The sequence below is a fragment of the Protomyctophum parallelum genome, assembly GCF_964188405.1.
Source record: "Protomyctophum parallelum genome assembly, chromosome: 4".
Classification (NCBI taxonomy): Eukaryota; Metazoa; Chordata; class Actinopteri; order Myctophiformes; family Myctophidae; genus Protomyctophum; species Protomyctophum parallelum.
In genome coordinates this window covers 40,319,215-40,341,615 of record NC_139700.1, presented here as the reverse complement: position 1 = coordinate 40,341,615, position 22,401 = coordinate 40,319,215, and the positions used below count along the sequence as shown (strand labels likewise).

At 45.4% G+C, this 22,401-nt stretch overlaps 1 protein-coding gene across 2 annotated transcripts in view; it reads right to left on the bottom strand.

The window, feature by feature from the left end:
- LOC310857791 (SRSF protein kinase 2-like) overlaps positions 1 to 22,401 on the bottom strand; it is a 93,102-nt gene that overhangs the window by 14,208 nt on the left and 56,493 nt on the right. For both annotated transcript variants that reach the window (XM_083763676.1, XM_083763677.1), the window contains 9 exons: positions 15,010 to 15,161; positions 12,372 to 12,480; positions 9,336 to 9,423; positions 8,986 to 9,073; positions 8,723 to 8,829; positions 7,287 to 7,452; positions 3,414 to 3,454; positions 1,648 to 1,834; positions 625 to 936 (listed from right to left, as the gene is read on the bottom strand). In XM_083763676.1, coding sequence (XP_083619802.1) covers positions 625 to 936; positions 1,648 to 1,834; positions 3,414 to 3,454; positions 7,287 to 7,452; positions 8,723 to 8,829; positions 8,986 to 9,073; positions 9,336 to 9,423; positions 12,372 to 12,480; positions 15,010 to 15,161 — 1,250 coding nt within the window. The remainder of the gene's footprint in view (positions 1 to 624; positions 937 to 1,647; positions 1,835 to 3,413; positions 3,455 to 7,286; positions 7,453 to 8,722; positions 8,830 to 8,985; positions 9,074 to 9,335; positions 9,424 to 12,371; positions 12,481 to 15,009; positions 15,162 to 22,401) is intronic.

Genomic DNA, 22,401 nt, shown 5'->3' with positions numbered 1-22,401 from the left:
GTGCAGTGCAATCTACAATTAAAATGTAGGCATTTAGCAGACATTCTTCATCCAGAGCGAGTTACAGAAAGGTAAACACATCAAATGCATAGAGACAGCGTAGTGCCACTGTAATCTTGGACAGTGGTTTTCAACCGTTTTCACATCAAGGTCCATTATTTATTGGACCATCATTTGACCCATGCAAGACTTATAATATTTTGTTGTGGCTTGGGCCGGTTTACCGGTTCAGGAACCTTGGCTTGTAATCCAGCGTAACGGTGTGTTTTTGTTGTTGTCGTTGGATAAGATTTTGTGAACAATTCCATGCTGACGTGATGTTGGTAACATTAGGAGAGATAACAGGCAAACAGGCTAATTCTGTAGACTTGTAAATCAACTTAAGTAATTAAAATAATTTAACGCTTGAGAGCGTAAAATGAAACCAAAGGGAGTCGTAAGGGTCCATTTGGTTTAATTTTACACTCTCAAGAGTTAAAGATCTACAAGGGTCCATTTGGTTATCAACTCTCAATCATTTAGCTGGGGACCAGGTAAATGCCCCCTCAAGGACCACCGGTTGAAAACCACCAATTGAGGACTCTGCGCTCTATAACCGGACACGGCAACACAGCTTTCACTCACACGTGTGATTAGTCAGCCTGGTGGGCCTCTGCCTCTCCTCCTCCTCCTCCTCCTCTTCCTCCTCCTCCTCCTCTTCCTCATCCTCCCCCTCTCCGTCCTCCTCGTCGTCGTCCTCGTCGTCGTCGTCGCTCTCGCCCAGCGCCATGGTGGGCCCGGGCGGCCGCGCCAGCGGAGGAGCAGCGCCGGGGGTCTGGGCCGCGTTGGTCTTGGCGTTGGCGGGAGGGGCCAGCGGCGGGGAGGAGGAGGAGGAGGACGATGAAGACTCCGTGTTGTGGTGCGCCGAGCGGGCTGCGGTGCCGTCTGCACCGCCTCCTACATGGATGTTGATGATTAGTTGATGATTCACTGTCATACTGCCATTAACCCATTTTGGGGCGGGAACCCCTTTTGGTGTTAGCATTATGTTATGCTTTAGCTATTGAAAAATAGCAGATCTACACGCTCATAGCGCACCACCGAGTGGCGTGCTACGAGCTTGTAGATCTGCTATTTTTGAAGAATCGTGAAAAGTGACATGAAAGTGTTTGAGAACGACTGAAAAACATAGCTTTTTCAAGAAAACAGTCAGGATTTAGAAGACATTTGCATAAACGTTCCCAGGTCGAAATGGGTTAATAATGTGTGTGTGTGTGTGTGGGGGGGGGGGGGGGGTATTTAATTGAAGTAATTTATACAAAAATAATGTAACTGTAATTTTCATTTTGTAAATGAAAATTACAGTCAACTCTGTCATTGCCAAATTCAATCCCAAATTGGGGTGATGTCCCCGGGTGTGCTCACTCAGTCATCACGTGTATCTGCCCACCTTTCTGCCTTTATTTACCCGTCTTATGCACTGCTGTTCAGTATACCTGCCCAAAATATTTTGGGCCTATTTTGGGAGCATTCAAAACGGTGTATTTAGAAGGGATAAATAACCAGATCGTTCTTTCAAAATATCTGTGATTATCTGGATTAACGGCAATGGAGGCTGACTAACGTAACAATGGCGACAGCCAGACAGGCGGTGCGTGCAGCGGTTACCTCCTCCCCCCTCCTCGGCCTCCTCCCCCCCGTCCCCGTCCTCCTGGGCTGCGTCCGGATTGGCCGCTTTCTGCTCCGCCTCTCGCTCCAGCGCCTCGATCTCCAGCATGCGTCTCTCCAGCAGCTCCGCCTGGCGCTTCTGCTTCTTCTTCAGCTTCTTCTTCTTGTTCTTGGAGATCTTCCCCACCTGGGCAGAGAGAGAGAGAGAGAGAGAGAGAGAGAGAGAGAGAGAGAGAGAGAGAGAGAGAGAGAGAGAGAGAGAGAGAGGGAGAACCACAGAGACAAACGGTGGAGTTGAGACGTCGGGAGGGAAGGATGGCTTTGAGCATTGAAAGGATTATTTTTGGAGTGAACTGTGTGCAACTGTGTATAGCAAGCGATTCTCAACCTGTGGGAATTAACATGGGCCATGTTAATCCATTTTGACCTGAGATCAAATTCTAAAAATGTCTTCTACATCCTGACAGTTTTCTGAAAAAGCTATGTTTCTATGTCAGTCGTTCTTCGATTTTTCAAAAATAGCAGACCTACAAGCTCGTAGTGCTATGAGCTTGTAGATCTGCTATTTTTCAATAGCTAAAGCATAACATAATGCTAACACCAAAAGTGGTTCCCGCCCCAAAATGGGTTTTAGGCGATCTGCGTAGTAGCTATAGGAAAACTATTGAGTTAAAGTTAGTTACCTGGAGGAGTAAAAGACGCGGATGGCAAAAATACAGAGTTCAATGAATAGGTTTACTCATGAGAACGTTCTGAAGAATAGAGGAAAATGCAAGGGTTTACATAGATACAGGGTTTAGAGTCTCACCCTTTGGGCTTCATTTTTGTCACCGCTAAACCCCTTATCGCTAAACATTTTTGCCTTTTTTTACTATTTTGCAAAACATTTTTGAATAGTTAAAATGGCCAATCTACAAGCTCACAACGTGTCAATGTAGATTGGCTAGATCTATTCAAAAATGGTTTTCAAAATAGTAAAAAAAAGGCAAAGAAGTTTAGGGATAAGGAGTCTAGCGGTGACGAAAATGGAGCCCTATGTCTTTTATTCCTCAAGATAACTTTAACCCAGTATTTTTACACAGATTTTCCTCGCTGTCAACGCAAACGCTTTTGAGATTTTCACCCTGATCCATAAAAAGGTTGAGAACCACTGGTGGGGATGGATCTGTTTGGTGATAATATAAAAGATAAAAATAAAAAGGAAGAATAAAACTGTTAAGAAAAGCGTAGGTATTCAGGGGCGGATCATTGATTGAACTATTCGATTTGTATTATATATAAACAATAATTGATTAAAAAAAAAACACACTTTCAATAATAGCAAAAAATATAATTATAGAATATAGATGGTTAATCGGACTACTGGTATTCATTTTGTATTTATTGTGTTACAGACTACCACTTTTAGGACAAGACTCCATATTGTCTGTCGGGTGGAAAACACATTATGTCCTGTTACTTTCCAAAAATATAAATATATATAAATAAAATCAATTTGTATACTTTTGTGTGACGCAGTAGTATGATCAAGTAGGGCATTCACGTACAAAATAATTATAGCAAACAGCAAGAATGTTGTGGATACTACTCTTACAAAGTAATGGTCAAGACACGCTCCTTCCGACGTCACAAAAAGAAATGCCGTTTTGGACAGGCTTTCCGATGTAGTTCGGAAATTCAGGCCATTTGGAGGTGCAAAAGTGTGTGTGTGTGTGTGTGTGTGTGTGTGTGTGTGTGCGTGTGTGTGTGTGTCCTGTCATACTCACATCTGCTGTACTCACCGGTTTGAGCTGGGGAGCGGTGCTGACTGACAAGAGAGAGAAAACCGGGAGAAAGACAAAACATCAATTAAGACAGAGAGGCTAAAATTCACCAAGTTCAGCCATCAATCCCCCCCTCCCTCCCTCTCTCTCTCTCTCTCTCTCTCTCTCGTACTCTGCTTTACTTGTAGTTCTTCTATAGCCTGGAAAAATAACTCATTAGTTGTATATAGCTCCTATTAAGGTCTTCCACTCTGGGTGTGAGTGAGATGGGGGGGGGCGTTTGCAAGAGGGACTGAATCAAAGTCCTTTTCACACAGCCTCCTTATTCCCTTGTCCTAGATCCATAATAATGTCCAGGGGAGTGAGAGTGCGGTATGTAATTCCCCATATAGCCCTGGAATTCTGCCTCACTTTTGAATCACACGTTTCAAAGAAATCTTAAGAGAACTGCCTGGTGTCCAACCGACTGACTTGAGAGCTGTGAAGAAAAATGAAGAGGACATGATTCGTCAAAGTATAGCCCCCCCCCCTTTGGATTAATGAGAAACCACCAACAAAAAAAGACTGGCACAAAATAATCCAACCCCCACCCCGGCTGAGGCAAGGATTTCATGGTCTCATGACATGTACACGGTTCACCAGGAGGACACCGGGTTCATGGAGAATGCGAGTCTGATTCCTTTTCAAAGAGAACCTGTTGGGATGTTGAAAGTTCCCCCTGGCGGAGCAGGAGCACCATGCTGTATGGGGGGAAACAGCTTAATTGGAGTAAAAGAAAGCTGTACAGTATATAGGAAGGAACACAGGAATGTGTTGTCGCTGTCGGGCAGAAACCGAGGGACCTCTTATTATCTCCATATTCTAACTAACTTCATTTGGGTAAAACATTGCTGTTTATGATCATCAGACATTGACTGCACACATAAATGCTGCTAATTATGATAAGTTACTGTGCCTGTCCCTAAGTATTAGTGTATAGCCTACTCAGTGAACTTTTGTTTATTTTAATTTGCTGATTTTTTTTTTGCTGATGTATGTAGCACAATCTGTGGGATAAGTCCCAACAACATTTTGCTGCTTGTACCTGTAACCTGTATGAGTCAGTGACGAATAAAACAAAAAAATAGCCAGTGTTCCAATTCATACAATGTATTTATTTTGCTCCATATACAAGCCTATAGATTGGCTAGTTTCGATACTTTTGTGTGACACTGTGTATTATGAAAAAGTGGGGCATTCATTTACCCCAAAAATACAAAGTTGAAATATGGAGATGAGAGGTTTCTGCCTGATAGCCACTATTTGTAAGTACAGTACAGTACATGATATTTGGATGTGCTGTCAGAGCGCTCTGACTTGGGCCTTCCTTACCAGCGGTTGCTATGGTAATGCAGCTTATTGTCCTGCTGCGCTCATTCTTTCAGTCAACTTAAAACGCCTACGAACAAAAACAACATGCAAATGAAAAACCTATAGAGACAGTAAATCAAAGACCGCCGTTCCCTTTCCTTTCCACGCTGTTGTTGTTACATAAGATCTTTACTCCAAATGGTCTACGCTGGCTGTAATGTATTGTAATGTATTGTAATGACACACTGAACCTGTATCGTCCTAATTCATTCTTCGTACTGTAGTATGGTGGTGATGACCCGTGCTAAGAATAGGCGACCTGCAAGCTCACAGCGTGTCACGGGCATGATGTATTGTGAGCTTGTAGGTCGGCTATTTTCGGCACAAGTCACTGTCGTGTGACAGAGCATACATCCATTTTTCTCTCAATTTAGCCAGTATGCCATTTCCACATTTTCCCCACAAGTGTAGTCCCTGTCACTGCCAAGCCCTACAGTGGGAGGGTATACGAACATTGCCTTTCACCGTGACAGTGAGGGGTTTCACCAGAAGTACGCAACGCGTGTGGAGAAACACACTATCCGACCTAGTTCTTCTCCTATGCGTAACAGGTGTCCTAGGCTGCAGGAGGACTGCCTCTTTTGTTGGTGTTCAGCCCAGGCGGGCATGGTTATATGCCTGAACCTTTTTTTTTTTTTTTTTTTTTAAGATATTTTTTTGCGGCTTACGCCTTTATTGATTTTTTAAGGGATAGAAAGTAGGCTGACAGGAAACGGGAGAGAGATGGGGGGATGACATGCGGTAAAGGCCGTGTCGGGTCCAGGAGTCGAACCCGCGGCACACCGCGACTGGATCACCAGTCCGGTGCCCAGACCGTTACGCTACGGCCTGGGCCATGCCTGAACCTTAACCATTAACCATTAACCTCTAACTATGCCTACAACACGCAGCAGAGAAAGTCCTGTAGGAGGACGGGGAGGCGACAGAGATTGCCCTGTCAGCTTGGCTTCTCACCCTTGACGAATACAGCTGATGATGATCATTGGAACCAAGCCAAGTGCCAAGCCGGAAGCTTCTGGAGGATTCAAAGCCTCCATGGTGGTGGGCAGGAACTTTCCCCCTGCTGCGCAACTTGGTGAGTGATGCTTATAATGCTTGAGCATGTGTGCTTATCGTTACTGTCGGGCAGAAACCTTGTGTGTTGTTTATTCGCACATTAACACACACTTTTGATCATATTACACCATTTTTTGCACAGGTTTCCACCCACCCGACAGAGACGACGTACAGTATGCAAAAGAACGCAAGGCTTGCTTGTGCACAACGCGCCTGTAAAACAGCCTCGTTTTCTTCAGCCAGTATCCTTAAACATACTTTCCACATCTTAGAGCCTCTCTAATGTTGAAGTGAGTCACATGCAAATTCTCACACGAGTTCATTCAAGGTCTCTAATTAAATGCAATGCACAGGAGGATTAAGAGTGAACGTGCTCATCTATGAGTGTCTCAAGCCTGTGCACACACATTCAAATGAATGTTCGTGTGCGTGTCGCGGCGCACAGTCGAACAAGAAAACCTCTTCGCTCCACGGAGCACAACTTTGTATCCTTAAATGTCCTCGAGCTGCGTTTATTACCTGTGTATCATTTGTAACATCTGTAATTGAATTGACCCAATGACCCAAACTAGTGACAATGCATCACTTGGCGACGTGTTGTGAGCTTTGTAGATTGTCTATTTTCACCACTTCTTAAACATTACATTTGTTTTATTTTTTCACAGGAAAACAAATCATTTGTTTTAAATTCAAGAAAAACGTAACTTTTTTTAGAATGTTTTTTTGAAAATGTTTTGAAATATCACAATCTATGCCAATGTCGCGATTTCTTGACATTCTGTACAAAACCCACCTGTGTCAATATGAGAATTCTCGTCATTTGTTGATTACTATATTGATCCAGAATTAACACTAATCCTATTTACCGGGTGATCGCTTCCCTGTCGCTAGGCAACGCTAGTTTCCGCAGTGTGACGTCATTGAAATCCAAACAATTTGTGTTTGCACGATTTTAGCACCGTATTTCTCGGAATTGAGGCTGAGATCGAGGTGATATGAGGTGAGGGACGATAAAATAGAAAGGAAAGAATAAAAACTAGGTTAACGGGGTCTTCTCTGGGGCCTTTTCCCGTGCGTTCTGTTGGCACTGGCGCCACAGCGCCAGAGTCAATGGTGACATCAAGAGAGATAATAATAATAATAATGGATTGCATTTTTTATAGCGCTTTTCTATGCACAATGGTCCATTCATTCATATATTGGGAGGTGAAGCAGCGAACAGTCGACGCCAGTGTCTTCACTTCCCACATTCACACACCAACGGTGTCAACCACTGGAGGCAAGGTGGGGTTCAGTGTCTTGCCCAAGGACACTTCGACAAGCATACAGGAGGCCCACAGGGATGTGTCCGCCACGCACAAATGGGACCCGAACCACCCGGTGTTTTTGGGAAACAGTGGTGTAACTTACCTGCCGATCCGGACGGCGGCGGGGCCCCGGCCTTCTGCCACTCCGTGGCCTCCACGGCCATGCGCCGGACGAAGGCATCGTCCACACACATCAGGATGTTCTCCGGCTTGATGTCCGTGTGGATGATCTTACACTTACTGTGCAGGTAGTCCAGGCCCTGTAACACCTACACACGTGCATGCATGGATGCACATAGACAACACACACAACACACACACACACACACAGCAAATGTACAGTAAACGTGCATTTATTATTTATTGCCTATATAGGAGCCAAATGAACTACAGTATTCAAGGGTCTTTGAAGTGCAGAACAATCCTTCCCCTTCTTGGTGGGGGAAGGCTGCTGGGCGAGCGCTCCTTTTGTTGATTGTTTGTGTGTCTTAGTTGTCAGTCACTACTAACAAAACAGAGTTCATATGCTTACCGGGGAGGGTACATTTTTCTGCCTTTATCGATAAGTCAGTGCGAGAGGCAAGTAAGCCTTGCCGAGCCATGAGGCCCAAAGGGCTTGATGTACAAGTACACCCCCTGGACATGACGCTACTTATGTCGCAGGGACTTACCCCCAATGCAACCCATGATGCTGAGTGCCAAGCAGGGAGGCACTCGGTCCAATTTTTTGGATGATCCGGCAGAGGATCGAACCCTGACCTCCCAGTCTCAGGGCGGACATTCTAACCACAAGGCCACTGAGCTGGTAAGCTACAAGAAATTGGGAGAGAATAGGGCATTAGGGCAAGTGACATGCAGCAAATGTTTCGCCCGGCCCTGGGGAGCCTCTGACTCCGATATGGGGGTCTGATATGGGGGTCTGATATGGGGGTCGCCCCACTTTGTTCTGTCTTTTAGGATTCTTTCATGTTCTCCGTGTTGTGCCGTCTGTGTTGTCAGGGGAGATTAACCTTTCGTCTCTGTCGAATGGAAACCGCATATGTCCAAAAGTGATACAAGTGAAAGAATTCAAAATAAAGTAGCAGATCTACAAGCTCAAAGCGCATTGCATCGCGGCGCGTTTCAAGCTAGCAGATCTTCTACTTTTGATAAAAGAAATTGCGTCCATGACGTCACCGATCAAGATATACAGACAAGACATAGACACAATACATTACAGGACAAGAATAACAGACGGGAACAAGAACATATCCTTTGGTTTAACGACTTTGGTTTAAAAGCAGGAGAGACTGGAGTTCTTTAGTCTGTTTTTCTTATTTTTGTGTGATGCTGTAGTACGATCAAGTAGTACAGTGTTCATTTACGAGGAAAATAATACATGGATATAATAGGTTTCTGCCCGACGGCAACGATGTCTAATGTGTGGAAATTACAGTTAATTTGAAAAATGTGAATGGATGTTTGTGATGGCCTACTGTATGTGTGTGTGTGTGTGTGTGTGTGTGTGTGTGTGTGTGTGTGTGTGTGTGTGCACGGTACCTGATGGATAATGCTCTTGACGCAGGCCAGAGGCAGACCCTGGTAGTTGGACTTGATGATCCACTTCAGAAGGTGATGACCCAGCACTTCAAACACCATGCACACATCTGGTCTGAGAGTCAACGACTACAACTCTGACATGTACAGAAATACATAGCCTATATGCACGCATGCACGTGCGCACACACACACACACACACACACACACACACACACACACACACACACACACACACACACACACACACAGAGTCTGTGGATACGTATGCCGTTGATTCCAGAGATCTTAAAGTCGTCTATGAGATTGACCACCATGTCCTTGTTGGTGTCAGCGGGGTCACTCTCTCTGACCTGGAGGAGGAGAGGAGAGGAGAGGAGAGGAGAGGAGAGGAGAGGAGAGGAGAGGAGAGGAGAGGAGAGGAGAGGAGAGGAGAGGAGAGGAGAGGAGAGGAGAGGAGAGGAGAGGAGAGGAGGAGCAGACACGAGTGAGACAAATGAAAGAGGGATGAGAAGAGAGGTGTGACGGGAAGAGAATCACTAACATGTGACAGACAGACAGACAGACAGACAGACAGACAGACAGACAGACAGACAGACAGACAGACAGACTCACACAGCGCAGCAGTTTGATCTCATCCAGGGCCGTCTCTGTGTAGTGCTGAGCACTCTTCACCACCTTCATGGCTACGAAGTTCTTCACCCTGACACGCACAAGCACACACACACACACACACACACACACACACACACACACACACACACACACACACACACACACACACGCACGCCAATTTAACAATGTCCACATAAGGGAGAGTATAGTGGTCACAAATATTAAAGATAAGAAGTGTGCAGTGATCCCCCCCCCCTAAAACATGATCATCAGGTACTATGATTATACTAGGAGGAAGATTTTTTTTCTTTCAAAATGGTGTACAGAAAGTGTTAACTTAAAATGGCCATGCACCCGTAGCACCACCCACCTGAACATGAAGGCAAAGACCACTTTGGTAGAGGGTTGGGTTGTGTTCTTGTGTAGTTACCTTGCCATGTATATGTGTAACTCCAAATGTGGACAAGAAATCCAAAATAATCGCTCCAGTGTTTAGAAATTGATAATTCAAAATATGTTCCTCATTGACTTACATTGTACGCTGAAACAGCTCTCAAAGTCACTCTTTTAGTATGTAAACACAAACAATGTTGATTCAGACAATATAGTCAGAGCATCACCAAAAACTACTGTTTTATTTTATTTTTCAAAAAAAATTAACTAGATAATTGTCCAGACAAGATATTATATTGTCCGGACGAGATAATATCTTGTCCGGATGAGATAATTAATTTTTCTTACCATGGCCACTCAGAGGCTCCGTAACTTCCTGTTGATGCCATTTTTATTAGGAAAAAAACCCGGACTGGATCCATGGATCCGGATCCAGATCTTCAAATAGTAAAATCAACAGGAAGTTAAAATTAAAAAATATAAATAAAACAGTATGAGTTTTGTTCTATATTGTCTGAATCGGCTGTTTCAGATTTCTTGGTCACATCATGGCCAGGTAACACAACCCAAACCTCTACCAAAGTGTTCTTGCACTTTAAGCCCACAGTTGTATGAAAATGGGGGAGGGGTTAGGATCATGATTTCACATAAAGTGGTATATTTCGAATGGGCCTCTTGACTCAAATACTGTGTCCACACAGGCAGACGCAATGACGCAGTTTACCATTCATTGTCAATGGAAGTCAGCGTCATGACGATGCAAAGACGCAATGATGCATGTAGCTGCTCAAAATGATACTCCCATTCGTCTTTGCGTCTGCCCGTGTGAATGAATGCACCAAAAGGGTTTCAGAAACCAAAAATACAACTTTCGTCCAGCTTGATAAATTAACTAACTAAATTAAATAACTAATGTCACCGTATCTCTACGCATACAAAACAGAAAAAGTAACAAAATCATGGGACTCCAAATGTGCACAAAATCAAGGCATAATGTCTTCATGATACAATAAGCATGTCAGGAGGAAAGGAGGCACGCACTGGAGCAGCTCAGACAGTTTAAGCCCTTATTTTATTATCAGGATGCAAGTAAAAAAGCGACAATGTTTCGATGTATCAGTCACATCTCCGTCAGGTCATAGCTATGTCGCTTTTTTACTTGCACCCTGATAATAAAATAAGGGCTTAAACTGTCTGAGCTGCTCCAGTGCCTTCCTTTCCTCCTGTAACCTGAGATGCACCAGACTGGCCTGCCATAGGCTAGAGGCTGCCTCTCCCCGTGGGCACACTGGACGCGTCAGAAGTAGCTGAAGTTTTCTTCTTCGTGGGGTTTTTAGACAGCTGGTGGATGGAAAAGAAGCTCCACCTCCGTGCCCGACGGACGCGACGGACAGCTTCTGACGCGTCCAGTGTGCCCACGGGGTCAGAGATGCACCAGACTGGCCTGCCATAGGCTAGAGGCTGCCTCTGAGATGCACCAGACTGGCCTGTCATAGGCTAGAGGCACAGGTTGGAACTCCCTTCTACAATAAGCATGTCACTCAGTACTTTAAGTATAACAGCGTCTCGGCCGTAGGTGGCGGCTGCCAAGTATAGCAGCACAAGACTCTCAGCCTTTTAAGTTGTGGAAACCCTCCAACAGCCAGTCTGTGGGCCTATGTATGGGCTGCCAAATATATAAAAACAAATAGTCTGCACCTATAGCCCGGCTCTGAGATGGTTTTGTAGGAGTGGTTGGTATTTAATGACCTTGGTCATAAAGGCTTCCTCTAGGCTGGGTCCAAAGGTGCAGGCTATTTCTCTAATTATGACACAGGCAAACATGACAAACTGTAATTCTCAATGTAGATATGTAGATTTTATATGATATTTTGATGTGCATCACAGCCATGAATGTCCACGCACGCATGCACGCGCATGCGCACGCACGCACGCACGCACACACACACACACAGCCACATGGGGGGATGCTATTTTGGGTTGCTAGAAGAGGTATAGAACAATGACCCATCTAGCTGCAGGAGGTCCGAACACTGCATAAGATATTATTAGATTTTAAAAACAAACTCTGTGATGTGCAATTATTCCAAATCATCATCATGATAAAATAAAAAATATAGTCTGTGTGTGCGTGGCTGTCACATTTAAATCTGCTAAACTAATTCCAACTTTCGTCCAGCTTGATGAATTGATAACTAATGTTATCACATTAATATACATGGCTCTACAGTTTATAGCTGTAATGAATGTCATAACATTAGTAGAATACGGGCCAACTGAGGGAAGCAAGAGAATGTGTGATGTATGTAGGTCAACTGTGTGTGTGTGTGTGTGTGTGTGTGTGTGTGTGTGTGTGTGTGTGTGTGTGTGTGCGCGTGTGCATGCGTGTGCGTGTGTACGTGCGTGCGTGTGTGTGTGTGTGTGCGTGTGTGCGCGTACGTGTGTGCGTGCGTGTGCAGTAAGGTGACACTAGGACAGTACTGACAGTGTGTTCAGAAGCACATGAACTCACAGGAGCTTCATTCTGCTGGCTTTGGTGTTTTGACTAGGACGGTTTGGTTGTCATGGCAACGCTGCCGAGCACGCATGCGTGTACACTATTGTATACGTGTGTGTGTGTGTGCGTGCGTGCGTGCGACTCACTGGATGTCCCAGCACAGCCATACGGTGGAGAAGTGGCCCCACCCCAGCTTCCTGATCACATGGTATCTCCCATTGAACAGGTCCCCTATCTTCACTGGATGGTACCCTCCTGAGAGAGAGAGAGAGAGAGAGAGAGAGAGAGAGAGAGAGAGAGAGAGGCATCAAGGTTACAGGTGACATAACTAGGCAATGACATACAGTAAGGAAGGTCGATCCTTTACTCAGAAGGAAGAATCTCTCACACACACACACACACACACACGCACACAGAGAGAGAGAGAGAGAGAGAGAGAGAGAGTGCATCTACTGCATATTCAACATGGAGTCGCAGGCAGGCTGTCTACAAAAAAAAGGCTTAAATGGTTGTTTCAACCTTAGAGTATATATGAATAGAGACGGCACCCGGAGGAAACCCTGAGGCGAAATGGACATAGTGGCCGAATTTGGTATTGCAGCTCGAGCCAGCGCTGGTCCGTTGACTATCATTGCGCTCGTTCATGTTATTGGGGCCATGACACGTGAAGGAATGTTTCATACGTGAACGCGCGCAAACGGCGCAATGATAGTCAACGGCAGCGCGTTCATGTGTTTGGGGCCAATCCATCCCAGAATGCACTCTGTTCCTACGCGGAAGGAGGAGTGAAATCGCCTCATGCGCTTTTGAGCAACTTAATGCAAGTGGATGGAAGGAGAACTCGGATGCCGTCTCTATTCATATATACTCTAAGGTTTCACTTTCAACCCATTGATTACTACTTATCAGACAGTAAAAACATCTGTAGCATAAACACACGTGTGAGATCAAGTCCATGCACAACAGGTGCGCAGCCACACCCAGCTCTGAGTCCAGTTCTAGTTTGACTCAGGCCAGGTGTGACTGCTTAAATCAGTCATCCTCCCTCTCACAACACGGTAATACATCAACTGCACATGAATAGTAATCTAGGATCAAAGGTAAACCAAGAACATATTAGACTGATGATATAGGTTCTTGGTTTATCCACGATTACTATTCCTATGCGTTTGATGTATTACCACGTTTGATGTATTCACAGCCAGGGAGCTTGCCGACGCCGAAGCCACAGTACGAGAGGGCAAAAGTGAACTGTGATCTCGACGACCTAACATCTAACATCATCCAGGTGCCTAAAGCTGGAGACCTGTCAAAGCCAGACAACTACCGAGGCATCAGCCTGACATGTATCACCGCAAAGGTTTTACAACCGAATGATACTAAACAGGTGCATGCTATTGACCCTCACCTGGGGGAGAACCAAAATGGCTTTCGAGAGGGGAGGACTACCATAGCCCAGATATTTGCACTATAAGGAGACTGATCGAGGAGGCGAAAAAGTATAACTTGACTGCTGTATACTCTGTTTCATCGACTTCAAAAAGGCATTTTTGATAGAGACCACGTATGCAGGAACAAGGGCCATGGTGGTGACCCCAGAGGGCAACAGTGAGGAGTTTGACATCCGGGCTGGGGTAATGCAAGGGGACACCCTAGCCCCCTTTCTCTTCATCATAGTCCTGGACCTCAGTCCTCAGTGGACGAGAGCAGGATCTTGGCTTCACTCAACACTCATTCAACACCAAAGAGGTCGAGAGGACACCCCAAAGTAGTCCTGACAGATCTGGACTATGCAGACCACATATATACGCATACTTAAAAAGAAAATCATACGATACAGAAAAAGATAAGAATGTACCCGATCATCCCCTCCCACAATACTTTTCAACACTGTGTGAACGAGACGACCCCGCTGCTCGCAGTTATAGCCGAGCGGTGAGCGGAGGGGGAGGTCGGACAAGGGGCTAGTGTGAGAGCAGAAGTCGATACCCTTTAAGATATCCCATATATGGGGACTAGGTTGGTGGAGGGTGTGTAGAGCCCAGGATCACATTAGATGATTGACACAGGGGTGAAAAATGGGTTACAAAATCGTGGGATAAAAATAATAAATATATATATTATATTAAAAACAAAAAAGATATGCCAGGGACTCAGGGACCCCCACAAGAGAAGATCTTTACAGCTATAGCAGACTAGCAGTGATTCAGTTTGACAATTCTTAGTGTTACTTTAACTCTAAAGTAATTACACACCCACAGGGGTCCATTTGGTTAACTATCCAATCATTAGACTGGGGACCCTCAAGGACCCCCTGGAGGTCCCCGGGCCCCACTTTGAGAACCACTGACACAATGCGCACAATGACCTCTGCTGGGGTCAGCCCCGACTCAAAATGTATGACGTCGTCTCAGCTAAACCAATGGCTCTCGACCTCTTCTGGATCAGGGCCCACCCAGAGTGGTCCGATTGGGTGGGCCAGGTATACATTTTCAGAGCATTAACGAGCCATGGTTAGAGTGTTCCAATCAAACACCGGAGCCTGTTGGAGAGCAGGAGGCCCATTAGAACGCTATACTCCTTCCTTCCTGGCAACAGTCAATCAACCTTGAAGCGAGGTGGGACCACCTGCCAAGTATGTCACACTGCTGAGAGAGAGAGAGAGAGAGAGAGAGAGAGAGAGAGAGAGAGAGAGAGAGCGGAGGGAGATACGATAGGCTGGAGCCTGGGACACATGATGTGACGTGTGTGTGTGTGTGTGTGTGAGTGCGTCCCCCCCCTGACCTTTGCAGTAGTCTGCGGGGTCTTCCTGCTCCTCATCGTCGGAGCCCAGGATCTCCTCGTCCTGCTCCGGGGGTCCCGTGGGCTCAGGGGGGGGCGGAGGGGGCGGCGGGGGAGGGGGGGCAGTCACTGGAGCTTTCTGCTGGGTCTCAGGTCTGGGAAGGGAAGAGAGAGAGTAGACACGCATGTCATTATAATACACTTTACACAACACGGCACTGGACAGTTCTTATAGGGGCGACCATACAGGAGCTGAGCACTGGCGGAAAGTAATTGGCACATTTAGTAAGGGATAATATCTGCCTATAGGTGGTCATTGTCAGGAGGAAATTCACCAACAGGGGGTTTAACCACCAACGCGAAGCGGGGGTGGTTAATCAGTCTGAAGGTAACAAGGAAAACAAGGAAGTGAGTTGATCCAATAGAATCCATTTTCGGGTACTGCTTCGTCTATTTCTAGCTCAAATGTTTTCAAACACATTTTTGAGAGCAATGTTTGGCTGTAAATGACATTGTGTGTGTGTGTGTGTGTGTGTGTGTGTGTGTGTTACATGGCTGTCATGTTGGAAACCGCAGTAAATCAAGCGGGGCACAGCAGGTGCTCCGAGGGTTTGATTAGACATCGGTCTGTTATAGAGCGGAGCGGTCTGTTATCAAGAAATAACACACAGCTGAATTCTGCGATTGACCAATCAGAATCAAGCATTCAACCAAGTCATGCCCAACACTTTTACTTCTACTCCACTACATCTCGGATCCAAATATAATTTTACTCCACCACCTTCAATTGAAAACAGCTGTTACTAGTTACACTGTGCTTTGTAACCGCCCCGTTAGAGCCATCTGAGCAGCCATCCGCTGCCTGTGTGTAACTGTAAAAGCAACCTCCTCCCGGGGGAGCATAAAATACTTCCTCCCTGTAATGTGACGTGTTGAAGATGATTGTGTTCTTGTGGTTCCATGACTGTCAATGCGACGGAGCATAAATTAAACTGAGCTGGAGTCTGTCTGTAAAAGGAGTGTCTAGCGAAGCTCCAGTAATTAAAGTTTCACTAAAGGTTGTGTCCCCTTCGGTCGTCTACAAGCAGGAAAACTCAAAACAACACTGTCTGCACGCGCGCGCGCTTACACACACACACACACACACACACACACACACACACACACACACACACACACACACACACACACACACACACACACACACACACACACACACACACACACACACACACACACACACACACACACACACACACACACACACACTCACTCTACTCATCTATTATTATTTGAGATAATTCCACGACCACAATGCAAATTTTATCTCAGCTTTGTATGCAGTTCTGGTGACTAAGACATAGACCGTGACAACGTCCATAGACTGTGACAACGTGTCCATAGACCGTGACAACGTCCATAGACCGTGACGTGTGCAAGTGCCGTTCACGCCTGTGCTTTGTGACCGTGATACATCACTGACTTCACCTCTGCGTTTTCAACCCAGCTTGGTGGGTGTGCGACTACTGACCAATCAACATTATACAAGCAGCAATCTCTCGCTCCGTGTTGAAAGTGAAAGTGTGAAGGAGCGCTCTTTTCGGATACGGACAGATCTCTCTTGTTCACAGAGAACAAACAACACGCGTCACGCGGTCGGTTAGTGGCCAAAGACACACCGCAAGCGCCCATCCATGTACAAACTGCCCAACACGGACAATACACGGTCAGTGGTTAACACAATGAGCGCCGGGATTCCTTCAAAATAGGAGCTCTGGGATGACGGAAAGACATGGCCTGCTTTGCTTTACTTTGCTAGCTTACATTGCTATCGTTTTAATTCATACGATATATGATCCAAAAAGCGTCCATAATTTGAACGAGAGGCGGAGCAGAAATGAAGCGCTAGTATATCCATCAGATCAAAACCACGGAGAGATTAGCAGATACAAAGATTAGCAGATTAGCATTAGAATGCCTCCATTAGCAGATACGAGGCATTCTTTCTGCTAAGTCAACGGGAAGCTAATATGGCCGTAGAGCACGAAGGATGGTGGCCGAGAGTCAGACTGAAAAATAAACGAAAGGAAAAAATTCAGAATATTCTTCTCTCGCCCGGTATCATTGAAGATGCGCTAGGACGTGTACACATGTCCCATGCATCCCTCGATTGGATTCCCTAGGATGTGTGATTTTACGGTTAAAGACACATCGCTGTCTGCCTTCGTTCAAAATGTACGCTTTGTTTGTGTCTCGCTCAGGCACATGATAATAATAATAATAATAAAACTTTATTTGTATAGCACCTTTCATGACATGAAATGCAGCTCAAAGTGCTTTACAGAACAATGGAGAATAAAAGAAAAACAAGGCAACGACATTAAAAAACAAGCAGTAATGCAGTACATTGAGGACATCAAAAATAAAAAATACAAGATCAATTAAAGGCAATGTTGTAGAAGTGGGTCTTGAGCTGAGCTTTAAAAATGTCTACAGAGGCTGCCTGACGAAGGTACAGTGGGAGCTTGTTCCATGCCGACGGCCCGTAGAAGCAAAAAGCTGCTTCCCCGTATTTTTTAGTTGCCATTTTTTTGGGCAAAGCGAGCAGGCCGGCGGTGGAAGACCTTAGGGGGCGGTTTGGGACATATTTAGGCAGGCAGTCAAGTAGGTAGGAAGGTGCGAGACCATTGAGAGCTTTATAGACAAGTAAAATAATTTTAAAATCAATCCTAAAAACAACCGGAAGCCAGTGCAGTGATGCCAAAACTGGAGTAATATGTTCTCTCATCTTAGTTCTAGTTAAAACTCTGGCTGCTGCATTTTGGACAAGTTGTAATCTGTCAGTTGTTTTCTTAGGCAGTCCTGAAAAAAGAGCATTGCAGTAATCAAGCCGAGAAAAAACAAAGGCGTGGATTAGCGTTTTTGCATCGTCCAAGGACAAATAGGCTCTGATTCGTTCAATATTTCTAAGGTGAAAAAAGGCAATCTTGGTGACATGATTAATGTGTGAATTAAAGTTCAATTCAGAATCAATAATAACCCCCAGGTTCTTTACTGTACTGTTAGTTTCTACAGTTAGGTTGCCCAGTCTGCTTATTATTGATTCTTCCTGCTCACTAGAACCGATTATGAGAACTTCTGTCTTATCCTCATTTAGCTTGAGAAAGTTCTCACTCATCCAACATTTTATGCTAGACAGGCAGGTCAACAGCGGGTCTAAAGCACAGGGATCATCTGGAGCCACAGAAAGATATAGTTGGGTATCATCAGCATAGAAATGAAAATTGACTCCGTGATTCTTCACGGAGAAACAACAATAACACGGACGGCTGACGGCTGACGTCAGACGTGAGTGCGCCACAGACGCGTAAGCTTAAGAACATTTTAATATCTGACCAGTTTCTATCTTCATTTTCATTACTCTTCTTTATATCTCTATTGTTCCTTCCTTTACTATAGAAAAACTACATCACCCACTTCTTTATAGCCTATAGTACCTGTAAACCTGCAAAGCTGATTCTGATAATAATCACTCAAAGTGTGTTGGCCAAGCTAAATGTTATTCGAAATGTGCATTCAGCAAAACAGGATATTATGTTTAGGGGGTCAAAAGGCTACATGGGTATTGATTCTCGGTCATTAAAGGTTAATTTATAGTCTGTCGCTCGAACCTTTGACAAGAGCGGTATATTTCCTGTTGAAAACTAGTGTTGACGTGACACTCCACGTGCAGCAAAGAGGCCATACATTAACCTCTAGTGTTAACCACTTAAAGCCAGCGTCCTTAATGAAAATAGCAGATCGACAAGCTCACGAAGCATTGCAGCATGACGCGTTGTGATCTCGTCGATCTGCTGTTTTCAGAGAAAGCTTTCCCCACAATCACAGAAAATAGAAAAGACACCATAGAGTCCTGAGGTTATGACCATGTGGGATTTAAGTGGATAAAGGGTCAAAATGAGGCTCACATCACGACAGCACTCTGCTTACTGAGATCAGTGGCTCTCAAAGGTGGGTTTGGGGGAGGGGGGAAATGAGATATTATATCATCAAAATCACTTTTAACCAAATTGTATAATTTGGCCCAAAAAAAGGCTAATTACAAGCTCACACCGCATGGTATTGTTCACCGTGCTTGTACATCGGCTTATTATTGTGAAAAATGTGGAAAGGTTTCCTCTAACAACATCAACAATCTTCTCTCCCGAGGGTCCCCATGGCAGAGTGTCTTTTCAGTCCGTGGCCAAATACATATCAATTTGGAGGCTCCTTGACATGGAAACGTTGCATCCATAACGTTCCTTCACAACAAGACTGAATACAACTGGCAGAGATTTCCGTGAAGGCTTTCCGCTCGACGAGGACCCAAAATAGGCAATATTATCAAATGCCTCACAAATCAGAATAGAAGCGACAAACACACACACACACACACACACACACACAAGGCGAGTGTCTGTGAGCTGCGATGAAAGACACTCACGCACACGCACGCACACACACACACACACACACACACACACACACACACACACACACACACACACACACACACACACACACACACACACACACACACACACACACACACACACACACACACACACACACACACAGTGAGTGTTTGTGAGCTGGGATGAATCGCGGTCACAGCCACAGACTCATGATAGAGCCTCTCGGCTGTGTTGCCATAGCAACTGCAGAGAGGAGGGGGGGGGGGGGTATCCAAGGTGTAAAGTGATAACATGGCAGTGAAGACAACACTCTCTGTTATTCAAACACGCACACGCACGCACGTATTGTATTACTTGTAGATCTGCTGTTTTCAACGTTTGAGAAATTGAGACCCCCGACAACATGAGTATAAATCAGGGCATTACCCCAAACCCCAAACCCCTAGACCATAAACCTCTCGTCTCATCCCAAACTCATGGGATAAATGCCTTTTAAACCATAAAACAAACTATTTCTCTTGTGAGGAGTGAAGACCATCAGCAAATTGTTTCTCATACTCTACCCATGGGGACATTTACCGTAGCCCTCGTACATATAGTAATACAAGTATACGCACGCGCACATGCACGCATGCACGCGCATGCACGCACACGCACATGCACGCGCACGCACGCACACACAAGCACACGCGCGCGCACATACACACACACACACACACACACACACACACACCCACACACACACACACACACACACACACACACAGTGTAGTGTCTGTGTCCTTGTAGCGCTGCAGCTTCTCTCTCACATCGGTCACGTACTGTAGGGCTGGCATGCATCACATCTATATAAGCTGCTGCTGGCTGCTTGCATAAGCCCACACACTGAAAGGAAGCACATCACTGTCTGTATGTCTGTCTGTATGCATGTATGTACTGTATGTCTGTCTGTCTGTCTGTATGAATGTACAGTATGTCTGTCTGTCTGTGGAGACGCACACAGCTATACTGCACACATTAGGAAGAAAAGAGATGGAGAGGAGAGGAAACAAGTGCTGGCAAGTGGAGAGAGAGAGAGAGGGGGGGGTGGGGTGGATTCATGGACGGACGGACGGACAGATGGATGGGCAGATATGATGGATGGACGGACGGACAGACGGATAGCTGGATGGATGGACTGGTGAGCAAAGAGAGTGGCAGACAGGAACAGAGAGATCGTCAAACAATAAACAGAGACAGCCAGAGACAAACAGACACACTCACCGACTGTGTACAGCCAGCCAGCCTGCCAGGCAAACAGACAGCCAGCCAGACAGCCATTCAGCCAGACAGCCAGCCGGCCAGACAAACAGCCAGCCAGCCAGCCAGCCGGCCAGACAAACAGACAGCCAGCCAGCCATTCAGCCAGCCGGCCAAACAAACAGACAGCCAGCCAAGCCAGACAGGAATGCATTCAGACAGAGAAACAAGCACACAGAAACAGAGAGAGAAGCAGACTGAAAGAGAGAGACAGGCAGACAGACAGAAAGGGAACACAATCTCAACATTGACGGTAAATATGGCGTCAATGTGAATCTGTGTGCTCATGGCACACAACCTCTCTCACACACACACACACACACACACACACACACGGACACGGACACACAAATGGACACACACGGACACACAAATGGACACACACGGACACACACACGGACACACAGTGTGCCACCCCAACCCACTCAGCCTATACTGACTGCATTATCATCGTTCACTGTACAAACAGGTAAATGTGAAGGGAAGCAGAACTACTGATGCAATGAGGGAACCCTAATGATCACAACAAGCAGAGAGACAACAGACACCTCCTGGGACATTTTAACACAACCGTTCTCAGACAAGAAACAACAAGCCTTCCCTAGAACCGCCCTGGACGGCAGCACGGTGCTCTGCTGCTCCACACGTCCCAGACTCTTCTACCTCGTGGCTCCCAGACTGTGGAATGTGCGTGACATCATCATCATACCCGGAAGTTATGCGGGACCGCCTACTGAGTGGCAAAAAACTAGGGAAACAGAATAATCTGTGTGTATATATATATATATATATATATTGGAATGTAGAGGGTAGAGTTGAATCTGCAATATAATTTCATCCTATATGTAGTGGTGGTCTCTTCTTCATGTCTGTCTCAGTTAATGTCTGAATAAGGTCTGAATAATGTTGAAGCCCCCTGATTTAGACATACTATAGGTTCACTGTATACTGTACGTGTGTGGAGGTCTCTGGATGACAGTAAAGTGACAAAAGGACATAATTTAATACCTAAAAAGTACCATGGTTAAATATGTATTGGCCAAATTGACAAATAATATAAGGAAGAGGCAAACATTGTGGAAATTGCCCATCTACAAGCTGTGAGCTGTGTGAGCATGTGGATTGGCTATTTTCACAATAATTACCAGTGGAACTGAGTCAAACAAAATAAACGTACAGTACAATTCTATGTACTTGTCAGGGTGGGAGGTCCCCAGATCATTTGGGAGGGGGGGGGGGTCCCCAGTTCAAATGTTCAAACGGCCTGAAAAGGTTGGGAGCCACTGAATATCTAAATAATAAGTTGTAACAGTCAGCCTTTTCAATTCAACTATAATGCCAGAATGAATGCAAATATTGGCTCTGTGTTTTCCCCAAGCACAATTGCGTTATGCAACTAGGTCTTATCGTTTTGTGTGACATTTTCCAAGCATGTGATAGATACACTTGGGTGTGTCTTTATTTGAAAGTATTATTTATATTTTTAAGAGGCCCCGGGGAGCTCTGAGGAGTTCAAGTGCTTTGGAAACCATGGCGATGACACATAATGACTGTCATTATCCTCCCCATCTAGTACTGACGTGTTTCCTATAGCCAAGACACAAAAACATCATTCTAACTTCAGTACTGTACTTTGAAAAAT